Source organism: Trachypithecus francoisi, unplaced genomic scaffold, assembly GCF_009764315.1.
Source record: "Trachypithecus francoisi isolate TF-2019V2 unplaced genomic scaffold, Tfra_2.0 Lachesis_group13, whole genome shotgun sequence".
In the NCBI taxonomy this organism is placed as follows: domain Eukaryota; kingdom Metazoa; phylum Chordata; class Mammalia; order Primates; family Cercopithecidae; genus Trachypithecus; species Trachypithecus francoisi.
Window position 1 is genome coordinate 13,067,966 of NW_022681458.1, and position 14,765 is coordinate 13,082,730.

Consider the following 14,765-nt stretch of genomic DNA (forward strand, 5'->3'; position numbering starts at 1 on the left):
TTGTAAGAGCTGCTTTACTCGTTCCTGCCTCTCGCCACATTGCTCAACCTTAATTATCTAGCAGTAAGTTACTAAGTTTTAAGTCACTTCATTTCTGTAGCACTTGGCACAGTGCCCAGCACATACCAAACGTATGTGTGATGAATCAGCACACAGGATGTTGAGCATACTTTCCCTGATGATTCAGTGTTGCTGTTCCTGAGGATGCAGATGCCCTCGGGGACAATTGAGCCACTTACTCTTTTTTGGCTCCACGTCAAATGACCCACCACTGCCCTATTTTATGGATTTCTGTGTCTTGATTTTGCATGATATCATCAGTGTGCCTGCCTCCAGTGACCCCGTGTGTTCTTTGGAATCTGAGGCATTCTGTGAACCTTGGTGCATGAATGTACCATAGTTAACTACTGGTTTGGAGTCTTTTCATCGTATTTCTGGGCTCTTACCAGGTTTCACACGTTTGGGGGCTCCCCTCTGGTTAGCAAGGCAGTCACTAAGAACTCTCTGAATAGTCACTTTCCTTTCAGAAACTGCTTAAAGATGACTCGGGAGGACTTTTAAAGGGAGAAATGTTCGTATGCTGAGATCCTGGCTGGTGACGGAAGGATGGAAGAAGTGATCCCTGAAGGTATATTATTCTAAATGGTTGTTGTGTCCCTATAGTCAAAAGGTGTGTGGGCATGGTTTCCTTATTTTAAACAGTTTTTTTAAAAATCAACAAACATTGGGTTATGAATTTCAGATATAGGATCTTTTTCAACTTTTAGTCTGGATGACTTGGAATTAAAGAAAAAAATAGAACAAACTGTTCCATTATAATTCACGTAAAATCAAACCCAGGGTCATGAGGGGCCGAGGTCAAGGGAACAACTAGAAGTAAGTGGCGCATGTAATTTCTCAGACAATTCTTATGTTTTCTGTGCCTGGAAATGGTTTCAATACACATCATAAAAATGATATATAACTCAATCAGCAAAATAACTTTTTGTTTCTTTCTTTATTTTCAATATTTGTCTTATGAACATTTTTCTTATTTTATGATGTAATTACAACAATTTAGGAGACAGAACAATATAAACAAAAGAATGTTAGTTTTTTTAAAAAAATAGCTTGTTGCTCGCAAGAAAGTCCATATAATCTTATTCCCCCCCAAACATAATTTTGTACTTTGCACTAAACCAAAATAGCTTATGGAAAATTAGTATTAAATAGCCAAACACAGAAAACCTACAGTTATAAATAACATAAAATACAGTTTAACTTGAATGTGATGCTTAAACAAAGCAAACTATGATGCAATATGAATCAACTTCATTAATTGGACAAGTCCCAATGAGGCGCAAATTAGATAAGCACTAAAGCCTCCATCATGTGCAAGTGAAACCTCCAGCCCCAGCAAGGCTCTTTCTGTTCTTGGGCTAAGTCCAATTCCATTCCAGAAAAGCCACAGTTTCTACATCTTGTTGATTTTTTTGCTGTAAAATGAAAAAGAAGAAAAGTGTAAGTAATGACAAGGTGACTGCATGGGAGGAACGACTTTGGTACCTAAAGGTTGCTCCATCTGCCCTTAATCTCAACTCAGTGTGTCAAGCAGCTCAGAGTTCAGATGAGGAAATTGGGATTTAGAGAGGATGGCCCTTGCCCAACCTAACTCAGCTCATTAATGACAGAAACAGGGTATGTACACATTTCTTGTGTCTCCAAGTTCAGTGGCTATGGCACACTGGTGTTAGGTGCCTTCCGTCCCTTGATAAAGTATTACTGTCTATTATTGTCAGTGTAAATCAGAACCATTGATCTCTGTTTAACTAATGTTTATTTTTCAGTTTTTAACAAACAACCAAATGCTGGATTGCCTTTACATTATATAAATAGGAGGCATCTTTGCAACAAGAATCAGGCAGCTAGTAACTATCAAATGCATAGAGAAATCTAATACATCTTTTAAGAAATCAATAAATTAAAATAATAATAACAACGATGATCTGGAAGTGGAAAAATGCATTCTTTGTTTTTGTGGTCCAACTCAAATTTTCCCTTTAAAAATTCCACAATAGTTAGACTAAAGAATCTCAGAAACCTACAGCCCACCCCTTTGAATACTCTTCTTTCCTCAAACCTTTGCAGAGGCTAGATGTCAGTGTAACATACCTGAGGTGACGTACAATAATTTCACCCAGGTCTGCTTTGGATTTGCGCACACAGACAACCCTTTCCTTGTGTGAAAGCTGAAAAATCAGAAAATTTGATTTGTGTTGAATGAGCTTTTAAATGGGTTTTTCATAGAACGTACAATGGAGATTTTATATTCCAGTTCATTACACACTAAACACTTCAGTTGACGAGGTAAAATAAAATGCCAAAAAAACAAACAAAAAAAATGCTTCTGATGAAGATTGCTGCAAAATGAAAGTGATTCTCCCTTTCTCTGCAATGTAACAAATAATAGTACAATGGCAGAAGATAAAGTCCCAGAATTGTCATATAATTTTGCTATTGGTGGTTACGTAGAATATGTATGTATGTGATCAATAATTTCTATAATTCCAAAATATAATATCCTATATAAATCAAGAAAATTGTATGTGATAGTATAATTAGTCTGAGATTTTACTTTTGGTCTCAAACATTTTCTGGTAGAAGATGCTCATGTCAAAATATGTATCTTCCGTATTTTCCTAACATATCACTTTAATAGCCTTAGAAAGTGATTTTTGCCCTATACTAGTTCCTTTTGACCAATTTTTTAAAAAGCAAGTTTTTGCCTTATTCCAGTCCTGTTTAAAGTGAACTTTGAAGTAGATATGTACTAAGACAAAGCTATCTTTGCCACATCATTTGTTTCTTTTTAAGATAAGATCCCATGTTCAAAACATCAGTAATTTCTGAACGAAACTCTAAAAAGGCAAACATTTTTAAAACTGAAGTTTCTAGGTATTCCTGATACAAATGAATTAAAATCAATTCATAACTTACATGACAGCATTGATGTCGCAGGTTTCATTAGCCAGCTGCTGTGTGAAGCCCACAATAAATTTAGGATGAAGGATACGGTCTGTATATCGAAGACAGCAGTCAAAGTTGCTTGCTGCTAAAAAAAAAAAAAGTGAAAGGTATTGGGTCCACATGAACAAACTTATCCTGTGACTGGTATTATAAAACTACCTTAAGTTGTGAAAAATCTAGTGAATCTCATGTATATGATGAATAAACCACTAGTGGAAGAGTTTCAATGTCTTCGAAACTTTTGTAAGGTCGTTGAGAACCAATTTAACACAGTTTACAGTTCTTTGAAACAACAGTTCGTGTGCTGAGAAGTTTTGGTTCGATAATACAATTGAGAAACACACGACTTCTCGTAAGTGGGATATCTTGAGTAAGAAGCACAAAATGACAATATTTCATTTCAATTCACTATAATCATTCAAGAATATGAGCACCCCCTTCCCTACTGCTTGAAGGAACCCTTGTGTAGATAAACTTCCAAAAGCAGAAAATGAATAAATTGGCAGATCTTAATTTATTATCTGGCTACTAAGTATTGAGAAATAGAGCTACAAAGGGAAATACGATTTATAGGAGTGAAAACGCTTTGAAATTGTCATGTTAGCTAATAGGAATGTTTAATTTTGTTCATAAAAGTTCAACACGTGGTTGGGCATGGTGGCTCACGCCTGTAATCCCAGCACTTTCGGAGGCCAAGGAGGAAGGACTGCTTGCCTCCAGGAGTTCGAGACCAGCCTGGGCAACATAGTGAAACCCTGTCTCTACAAAATAATGTAAAAAAATTAGCCGGGTGTGTGGCACACGGCCGTGGTCCCTGTTATTCAAGAGGCTGAGACCGGAGGTTCACTTGACTCCAGGAGGTTGAGGCTGCAGTGAGCAGTAATCATGCCACTGCACTCCAGCCTGGGTGATGAAGTGAGATCCTGCCTCAAAAAAAAAAAAAAAAAATCGATGTGCATTTTCAGGAATGCACCTGTTGCTAAAAGTGATGTGTGACTATTGAGCAACAAAGCAATACTTGGACATTCCCCTGAGTCAGACAACAACATGCTGTCAGGTAAGGGATTAATGTTATTTCAAAGTTGGCAAGCAAAGTCCCCCGGGCCTTGTGGGGATGTTGATGTCAGGTATTATAATCTACTCCTTAAGGATGAGTTTTGAACTTTACCAAAACTATTAAGTTGGGAGGTAAGAAAGTTGGGGATGTGGGAGTATTCTCTACATTTCAAAACGGCCCCATCTACTGGTAACATTACACACTTTGTATCACTCCCAGAAACAGCACTTTGGCTTTGTCCTGAAGTTTAGGGGTCTCTAAGAGCCCACCACTCCCCAAATCTGCTGAGACTGACAGCAAAGAGGAAAGCCTGATCCACAGCAGTTAACTCTTCTCTCCTCCACTCCACAATGGGCTGAAAACTTCCATCACTCCCTCTTGTATACTTTCAAACAGTTTTCCACCCCATAGGGACCCCCAGTTTAGCTCAAGGCTTAAAGGAAAATGAAAATAGTCTTTCTCCTGTGCTGGCAGAAAGAGCGACACTTACCTTCTGATTTGCTGCAGAGGTGGAGTAGCAGCACTGACATCAAAGCAGCCAGGAGCAAACTCTTGCTACAGCACATCGTTTTTTAGCTCAAAAAACAGATCTGCTCAGTGCTGGGTACCCAGTGCTTTGGGAGTGCTCTTGTGTTCTGACAGCAGCCTGGGATGGCTCTATTTATAGCAAATATTGGGAATGTACACAGAAGGTGTGTTGCCACATGGGGTTTTCCCCATTGATCAACCAGCCCCATCATGTCATCATAAAAAAAAAAAAAAACCCGCAAGGAAAACTTCCTTCTTTTTCCTCATATTGGGAAGATGCAAAGGTCAGGGTAAGGGACAGGAATTTGAGAAAGGGAGAAATCCTGTTAAATTATTTGGACTTGCAAAGAGCAAAAGCAGCTCAGCCTTGTGGCCCAGAAAAGACTTTCATCCAGTTTTAACTTAATCTTTTTTTGCATCTGAAAGTAGAGGAATAACAGCGATACAAAGGTCAGCCCCACACAGGAACATTCCAGCACTCCTATTGTTACACCCTATTTGCTTTCCAGAGTCAGTCAAGGAGGAGGGGGAGGAGGAGGAGGTGAGATGCCAGGCATACTCTGGTATGCATATACCATCGCATGGTTGATGTTCAGCTGTCATGAAGAAGACCCTGAATTGCTAGACTAACATTCAGAGCAGGTACTATAACAGTGCTACAGTACTGTCCGCAGTTAGAGCAGAAAATGTCAGTCTTTAAGTAAGGCTGAAACCTCATCTTCACCTTGATTTAATGTCAACTCTTCTAAGAATCTTATACATTCACATGACTTTAATCAATATTGCAGTTCAGGAAATAATCCTTACCTGCCTTTAGCTCTTCATGATGATGTACTAATAAAACTCAATATAGAGCCTCAGAATGGTTGAAGAAAAACCTACCAGCAGTAGCTAGTCAGCAAAACAAATGTCAAATAATGGTACTAATGATGATAATGTAATATGACTCCCTAACCTAAGGCAGTAGAAGAGTTCTCCACTAGACCCAAATAGGTTGAAAGTAAAAGGATAAAGAAAGATGTACCAAACAGTAAACAAAAGAGAACTGGAGTTGGTGATGCCTATATCAGACAACATAGATTTTTTTAAATGTTACTAGAAATAAAGAGGGACTTTCATGGTGACACAAAATTAACCCACTGGGAAGATATAAAACCCATAACCATACATATACCTAACAGTAGCACCCCAAACTACAGAAAGTAAAAACTGACAGAATTGAAGGGAAGAATAGGAAATTTTATTTTATTTTATTTGAGACAGAATTTTGCTCTTGTTGCCCAGGCTGGAGTGCAGTGGCACCATTCTCAGCTCACTACAACCTCCGCCTCCCAGGTTCAAGCGATTCTCCTGCCTCAGCCTCCTGAGTAGCTGGCACTACAGTCACGCGCCACCACGCCCAGATAAGTTTTGTATTTGGTAAACACAGGGTTTCACCATGTTGGCCAGGCTGAACTCCTGACCTCATTACAGGCGTGAGCCACCGTGCCCAGCAGAATGGGAAATTTAACAATAAAAAAATTGACAGCTTTGATACCACGTTTTCACTAAATAATAAAATTTAGGCAGAAGAGCCACAAGAAAATAGAAGACTTGAACAACACTATAAGCCAAATAGACTTAGCAGGCATCTAAGGACTACTCCATCCAACATCAACAGAATAGTTGCACATGGAACGTTCTCTAGGATAAAGCATATGGTAGGTTATGGAACAAGTCTCGATAAATGTAAAAGGACTGAAATCACATAAAGTATACATTCAAACCACAATGGAATTAAATTAGAAATCAGTAACAGACAGAAAGGAAACCATATATTCCTAAATAACCAATGTGTCTGGCCGGGAGTGGTGGCTCATGCCTGTAATCCTAGCATTTCGGGAGGCTGAGGTGGGTGGATTGCCCGAGGTCAGGAGTTCGAGACCAGACTGGCCAACATAGAGAAACCCTGTTTCTACTAAAAATGCCAAAATGAGCTGGGTATGGTGGCACATGCCTTCTAATGACAAAAACACTCAACTAACTAGGAATAGTTGAGAACTTTCTCAACCTGATAAAAGTCATCTATGACCACATCACAGCTAATATGAACAGAGATGAAAGACACTAATAATTGACCCTGATTAAAGAAGAAAATAGAAAATTTGGGATGGGCGCGGGGGCTCACGCCTGTAATCCCAGCACTTTGGGAGGCCGAGGTGGGAGGATCACAGGTCAGGAGATCGAGATCATCCTGGCTAATAAGGTGAAACCCCGTCTCTACTAAAAATACAAAAAAATAACCAGGCATGGTGGCGGGCGCCTGTAGTCCCAGCTACTCTGGAGGCTGAGGCAGGAGAATGGCGCGAACCCAGGAGGCGGAGCTTGCAGTGAGTAAAGATTGCGCCACTCCAGCCTGGGTGGCAGAGCGAGACTCATCTCAAAAAAAGAAAAAAGAAAATGATTCCTTTATAATTATTGAGGAATTCAACCTGTTAGCAAATAAAACATTTGTTTACTAAAAATACGTTTTATTTGAATAACAGCTTTTTTTTTTTTTTTTTTTGAAACGGAGTCTAGCTCTGTCGCCCAGGCTGGAGTGCAGTGGCACGACCTCGGCTCACTGCAACCTACGCCTCCCAAGTTCAAGCAATTCTGCTGCCTCAGCATCCTGAGTAGCTGGGATTACAGGCGCCAGCCACCACGCCCGGCTAATTTTTTGTATCTTTAGTAGAGACAGGGTTTCACTGTGTTAGCCAGGATAGTCTCAATCTCCTGACCTCGTGATCTGCCAACCTCGGTCTCCCAAAGTGCTGGGATTGCAGGTTTGAGCCACTTTATTCTTCATGACATGAACAGGCTCTAACATAAATTAGGTGCATTCCAGCCTGGCCTACGTGGTGAAACCCCGTCTCTACTAAAAATACAAAAATTAGCCCATGTAGTGGGCACCTGTAATCCCAGTTCCTCAGGAGGCTGAGGCAGGAGAATCGCTTGAACCTGGGAGGTGGAAGTTGCAGTGAGCGAGATCACACCATTGCACTCCAGCCTGGGCAACAGAGCGAGATACCATCAAAAAAAAAAAAAAAAAAAATTAGGTGCACAATAGATCTTTATTGAATGAATGAGTGAATTTCTATCCTTCCTCTTCAGTGAACAGTAGGGTTCATGTAAATGAGTCATTATTTGAGTGATAATAATTCATGTCCTTTTTCCTCCCTGACCATAGCTTGTCCTTTGTGTGTGTATATTTGTGTGTGAATGTGTGCATGTAAATGTTCTAACATTGAAGACTAAGCAGAGATTATTTTCCATAGCAGAAAAGAAGTGGCCTTAGAAGTTTCATAAATCAGAATCCAATTTAGGGTTCTACGTGGAAGGTTAATTTCACCCCATGGCAGCACAATGGAAAAAAACAATCTCTACATGTCTGCAAAAAACATTTTTATTTTCCCAAGATCAAAAACAAGCACTGACAGGCTGGGTGCTGTGGCTCACACCTGTAATGCCCTCACTTTCGGAGGCTGAGGCAGGAGGATTGCTTGAAGCCAGGAGATGAAGACCAGCTTGGCCAACGCAGTCAGACCCCATCGCTTAAAAACAACAACAACAACAAGAAACCAGCGCTAATGGTCTACCTGCTGGGCCCTCCAAAAACTTAGGGACATTATCTGATGTACCTGTGTGAAGTTTTCATAATATTTACTATTAAATGAAGGTGAAGAGTTGCTTCTAGTTGGTTAAAAAACAGTTGAGAAGGAGATATTGAAGGTTGTCAGTGGGTGATAAAACCTGGTTTTAATGCTATCCTGGGACCCTCTGGTGGAAGCAAGGAAGGATTCCTGTGGCCTCTCTGGTGATGTTTTGCTAAATGAAACCCTCCAACCTGCCAGCTTCAAAAGTATCTCAAGACGGTGCAATGGCTCATGCCTGGAATCCTAACACTTTGGGAGGCCGAGGCCGGTGGATTGCTTGAAGCTGGGGGTTCAATACCAGCCTGGGCAATACAGTGAAACCCCATCTCTACTAAAAATGCAAAAATTAGCCAGGGGTGGTGGTGTGTGCCCGTAGTCCCAGCTACTGGGGAGGCTGAGGTACAGGAATCACTTGCACCCAAGAGGCGGAGGTTGCAGTGGGCCAAGATCACACCACTGCACTTCAGCCTGGGCGACAGATTGAGACACTATCTCAAAAAAAAAAAAAAAAAAGGTGTCTCAGATGTCTCAGATGGTATGGCAATGGGTAAGGAAAAAATTTTCAGCGGCCCTTTGGCTGTCAACAAGCATAAACAGTCAGGCACAAAAAACAAACAAAAACAAAACCCAGAAAACAAAAATAAAAAACACACATTAACAAAACCATTCAAGAGGTGGCCTTCAGCAAAATTAGCAAACTCCAAGGTAGGAAACCAGGTCATTTGGGGTGTGTCTGGAGAAGAAAGAAGCCCAGCATTGCAGTGGAGGTGATGAGAGCTGTAACTGTTCTGTTTCTGGATGAGCCCGCCACTGGCTTAGATGTTAGCACATCAAATGCACTTTTCCTGAAGATGACAAGGCAAAGAAGGCCCATCCTCTTCTCCATTCCTTAGCCTTGTTAGGCCATCTTCAAACCTTTTGATAGCCTTAGCTTGCTGGCTTCTGGAAGGGTGATGTTCCATGGTCGTGTATAGAAAACTTTGACATATTTTGCGTTTGCGAGTTACCAGCATGAGTCCTATAAAAACTCTGCTGATTTATTTGTTCCATATCGTTAATAGAGGCTCCTCTGCTGTGCCCTTAAATAGGAACCAAGGAGGCAAGAAACCTGGGAACTCGAAAAGCCTCCCAATCAGGAAAAACAATGAATAGAGGAATTAGCTGAATTTTATGTCAATTCTTCTTTCTACAGGGAAACTAAATATGAATGTAATGAAATCTTAGTAGGTGAAAAAAGGAGTGAACTTTCTTTGATCATCAACTCAGTTGGGGTCCAGATGTTTATTCAAAAATTTGCTTGGTGAGCCTCAAGGCTCCATTCCTGAAATAAGAGCCCCAGTTATCAGACAGGGCATCCAGGTTCTTTACTGTGGTTTAAACAATAGCCCTGCAGGAATTTATCGTAGAAGTGGCTTCCTGTTCTACTTGTCCCGCAGCCAATGCCTGAACAGTCTCAGTGGTATTTCTTCTGGTCCTTGAAAAAAAGTAGCCTATGCATGAGTTTATCAGTGGCTATTTTAGAGTATCATCATATTTCTTTGGAAAGCTGATATCTGACCTACTCCCTGTGAGAATTTTATAAAGTATGACATAATGAGTGCATTGCATCTTTTGTTAAGACCAAAGCTGAAGGTGGAATCTTTTTTTTTTTTTTTTGGAGACAGAGTCTCTCTCTGTCACCCAGGCTGGAGTGCAGTGGCGCCATCTCGGCTCACTGCAAGCTCCGCCTCCCAGCTTCACGCCATTCTCCTGCCTCAGCCTCCTGAGTAGCTGGGACTACAGGCGCCCACCACCATGCCTGGCTAATTTTTTATCTTTTTAGCGCCCAGTAGAATAAAGTATGACATATCTACAGAAAATATAAACCACAAAAAGTAACACAGGAGATGATATGCTATCCTACAGAAAGCATACATAGATATAAAACATACAGATAGATATAAAACACAGAATTTCTCCTACACATGGGAAAGTAAGCCACGTTATTTCACAGCACTTTTGAATGCAACTTCATCTTTATTTTGATTTTCAGGCTCAATGCATTTGTGATCAAAAAGTTTGTTGTTATTAGATAGTGTAAAATAAAGCAGATCATTTCTGATTATTGCAGATGATTGCTTCCATTATTGGACAAGGAAGTGAGGACCTGGCTGCTTTCCAAGGAACCTTTCGCCATGGTAAAGGCAATTCTATTTATCAATGTACATGAGGGCCCAAAGGTCTTACTAGGAATTTCCCTTTTAACTTTTGAGGCCAGTGAGTCTTCCTTACCACTTCAGAATAATTTGCATAACCAAGCCTATCAACTTTCCATGATTAAATTGTCCTTACAACAAAGAATCAACTCCATTGAAACAACTTTACAGGTCCACATGAGTGATTTCTTAAATCTTCAAGTCTTTTAGGAAATATGAGCTTTTTACATTTTAGTATTATCAAACCAACTTTGCCTTTCTTTGCTCAGCTGGTGGTAGAATGCCTTAAGCCCTGTTGGCTCAACCAAGATCTGTGCCTTGAAATCCAGGTTGAAGGAGGATTAAAATGCTAAACAAAACATCAAGAAATTAAAACTCCCCTAAGAAACAAGGTAAATGCTATAGGACATACCAAAATACTCAGTGTTCATGCTGAATGTCTGTGTATGTGTGCATGGTGTCACCATGAGAAGATACCTGGGTGTACTCTGTAACACATGTACACTGATTTATTGTGCTTTAAAATAGTATTGATTTAGGCTGGACACAGTGGCTCGCGTAATCCCAGCATTTTGGGAGGCCGAGGCAGGCAGATCTCTTGAGGGATATGAGTTCGAGACCAGCCTGGCCAACATGGTGAAACTCCATCTCTACTAAAAAGACAAAAATTAGCCAGGCATGGTGGCATGTGCCTGTTGGGAGACTGAGGTGGAGAATCCTTTGAATGTAGGAGGCAAAGGTTGCAGTGCGCCGAGATCGCACCACTGCACTCCAGCCTGGGCAACAGAGCGAGACTTTGTCTCAAAAAAAAAAAAAAAAAATTATTGATTTTCTGTATTTCCAGCATGTTATATAGAATTCTCCACAATAAAATAAATTGTGCTTTTTTGTTTAAATATTCTAACACATTCATAGCATTTTTCTTAAAGGGAAATGCTATGCTTCTTGGTTTAGAAGAATTTTTTTATAACAATATTTCATGAAAAATGCAACAAATACTCTTTACCAGTTTCCTTTCTTCTTTTTTTTTTTTCTGAAACAGAGTCTCACTCTGTCACCCAGGCTGGAGTGCAGTGACATAATCTTGGCTCACTGCAACCTCCGCCTCTCCTGCCTCAGCCTCCCTAGTAGCTGGGATTATAGGTGCGTGCCACCATACCTGGCTAATTTTTGTATTTTTAGTAGAGATGGGGTTTCACCATTTTGGCCAGGCTGGTCTCGAACTCCTGACCTCAGGTGATCTGCCCACCTCGGCCTCCCAAAGTGCTGGGATTACAGGCGTGAGTCTCCGCTCCCGGCCTTTCTTTACCAGATTTCTAATTGATTTTAGTATGACAATTTCCTGAGATAGCAAATGGATGCCAATCTTTGATGAAAGGTATTGGTTGGGATTCTGAGGCTAACTGCACTACATTGAGGAGAGTGGGATGACTGTTTTGAGATGGGGAGATGATGTCATGAAGGCAGTATATTTGTAATTCTAGAATCATATCTGCTCCCAATTTTTTGTAACGGTTTTAATGTAACATTTGCTGTTTAGTCTTTTCCTTGCAAGGAGACTTTATCACAAAGAAAAAATGTGCATGTCAAAGTACATAAATCTTCTAATGTTTTATCTTCTCTTGAAGGTGGAAGAAAGTCTTTGAGGCACAGTACAGAAAGAATAGAGTTTTAAATCTCTTTCTGTGCTTCAAAATATATTACCATAATACATACTCTGTTGAAAAAATAAAATACATAAATAAGTTAAAAGAGGAACGCAAAGATTAGTCATAGACTCAGCATCTAGAGAATCACAGTGCTAAGTTTTTAATAGCTTCCAGATTCACTTCTGTTCATATATTTAACATAAATTGAATCTTAGAGTACATTTTTTTGACCTAGCCTTTTCATTGAAGGATATGAATACAGTCATCTGTTCATTTTTTTAAAAATGACTTTGTATGCCGTCATTTAAAACAGTTGTACAATTTTCAATTGTATGGTTATTCATGATTGAATTCTCCAGGTTGTTTCTAATTTTTCAATTATTATAAATAGTACTATGAAGAACAGTATGGATGAATCTTTGTACATATTCTTAATTACTTTCTTAAGATAACTTCAAGAAATGAAACATTGGGGTCAAAAACTATGCATATATTTAACAGTTTTGAGATTGTAGGCCAGATGTGGTGGCCCACGGCTGTAATCCCAGCACTTTGGGAGGCTAAGGCAGGCAGATCACCTGAGATCAGAAGTTCAAGACCAGTCTGGCCAATATGGTGAAACTCCGTCTCTACTAAAAATGCAAAAATTAGCCTGGCGTGGTGGTGCGTGCCTGTAATCCCAGCTACTAGGGAAGCTGAGGCAGCAGAATAGCTTAAACTTGGGAGGCCGAGGTTGCAGTGAGCCAAGATCGCACCATTGCACTCCAGCCTAGGTGACAGAGTGAGACTCTGTCTCCAAAAAAGAGAGAGAGAGATTGCAAAACAACCTTCCAGAACTCCCTGATCAAGTAAACCCATTTCTCTGCACCTTTCACGAAGATCAGATGGAGATAAATTTACTTAGGATATTGCAGAAGCAACTACGTCTTCTTCTCATAAATATGAGTATAAAATGTGACAAGAGCCTCAGCACCATCAGCTATTGTGATTATGTCCTCACCTCTACTTCATTAACCACAAGGGACTTTTTTTTTTTCCTGGCACAAACAGCACATGCCCTTGTAAAGTGAGTATGCCACACCCTGAACTCTTAAAGTCAATATTTTGCCAGGGAAATCGAAGAACCGGAAGAAGAGAACCAATGGAAATGGGGAGGGCAGTCCCTACCACTCCCGTACTTTCCAAAGGAGCCTCTGCGTGCCGAGCATATTTACTTAACAGACCAAAGGTTTTTAATATGTATGAGAGTTGTGACACTGATGATGAAATATTGGTAGCTCTCTATCGTAAATCTGAAAATTCCCCTGCATGTGTCTCATAAGAAGGCAGCTACAGTAATCATCCGACTAGGCAGAGAACAGTTTACTAAGGAATGCTGATCAGTTAAGGTACAAACAGGGACTGAGGCCTGCATTCCTTCATAGCATGTAGCTTCAGGTTAGAGCCAAGAATTTCCAAGTGGTCGTTATGAATGGCGTTAATAGGCTAGCATGTTGGCATATTCCAAGTTCTAACGTGTGATGTGTAAATACTCCAATTTGATGTGGGTTTAAGTCTATTACAGTTCTGTAGAAAAAGGTTCAGCTATCCATTTGTATATGGCTCCAGAGTTATTCCAGGAAAATCTAAGCCTAACCATTTGTTTAAGACAATGTATATTTACTATGAACATAATCAGAAATGTGTGCAAAAATTCCGTACAAAACTATTCACTGCATCACAATTAAAATAGGAAAGGAAACGAAAAATACACAAATACTCAGTAAGAGAATAGTGATTAAAATCATTCTTGAATATCCACAAAGTTCAATATTATAGTATGTTGCCGTAATCTGCAAAGCATTTTATGCAAGGGCTAAATGCTAATGACATAATGACAGTGAAACTAGTAGGACACAAAATCATAAATGGTGTGTTAACTCATTATGGGAAGTTGTATATTTCTTATAATTGTGTATTTCCTATATTTATGCATCTTTTAAAAAGACTAGAAGGAAATTCACCAGAATGAAAATACAAATGATCTCTGGTAGTGGGAGGCGCTCCCCTTTGATTTTCACATTTTTTCTATATTTATCGATATCTATTTATTTATTTATCCATTTATTTATTTATTTATTTATTTTGAGAGGGTCTTGCTCTGTCACCCAGGCTAGAATGCAGTGGAACAATCACAGCTCACTACAGTCTCAAACGCCTCTGCTCAAAGGCATCCTCCTGCCTCAGCCTTCTGAGTAGCTGGGACTACAAGCACATGCCACTGCACCTGGATATTTATCCTTTTTTTTTTAAAACAATAAACACATATTACTTATAATCAGAACAGAACAAGCTATTTTCAAGACCACATGTGAAACGAACTACAGTTCCTAGTATATGAAGCAAAATAAACTTAGAAATATAGTCGGGCACCATGGCTCATGCCTGTAATCCCATCACTTTGGAAGCCCAAGGAGGGCGGATCACTTTAGGTCAGGAGTTCAAGACCAGCCTGGCCTACATGGTGAAGCACTGTCTTTACTAATAATATAAAAAAGTAGCTGGGCGAGGTGGTGGGCGTCTGTCATCCTAGCTACTGGGGAGGCTGAGGTACGAGAATTGCTTGAACCTGGGAGATGGAGGTTGCAGTGAGACAAGATCATGCCACTGCACTCCA

The 14,765-nt window shown here is 40.0% G+C and overlaps 1 protein-coding gene and 1 long non-coding RNA gene across 3 annotated transcripts; one reads left to right on the top strand and one right to left on the bottom strand.

The window, feature by feature from the left end:
* The first annotated feature begins 229 nt into the window (after positions 1-229).
* Positions 230-10,846, top strand: LOC117094422. The gene is made up of 3 exons (XR_004441543.1): positions 230-628; positions 10,376-10,442; positions 10,730-10,846. It is a non-coding gene; the product is annotated as an uncharacterized LOC117094422 (long non-coding RNA).
* On the bottom strand, positions 974-4,716 carry CCL20 (C-C motif chemokine ligand 20). 2 transcript variants are annotated; one of them, XM_033229974.1, is made up of 4 exons: positions 4,554-4,716; positions 2,977-3,088; positions 2,152-2,228; positions 974-1,475 (listed from the first exon to the last, which is right to left on the bottom strand). In XM_033229974.1, the coding sequence occupies exons 1-4, from the start codon at positions 4,627-4,629 to the stop codon at positions 1,345-1,347; spliced, it is 396 nt and encodes a 131-aa protein (XP_033085865.1). In that variant the 5' UTR covers positions 4,630-4,716; the 3' UTR covers positions 974-1,344. The 2 variants fall into 2 exon arrangements, with proteins under 2 accessions (XP_033085865.1, XP_033085864.1); XM_033229973.1 differs by having other exon boundaries at positions 2,977-3,091.
* Positions 10,847-14,765: the final 3,919 nt, after the last annotated feature.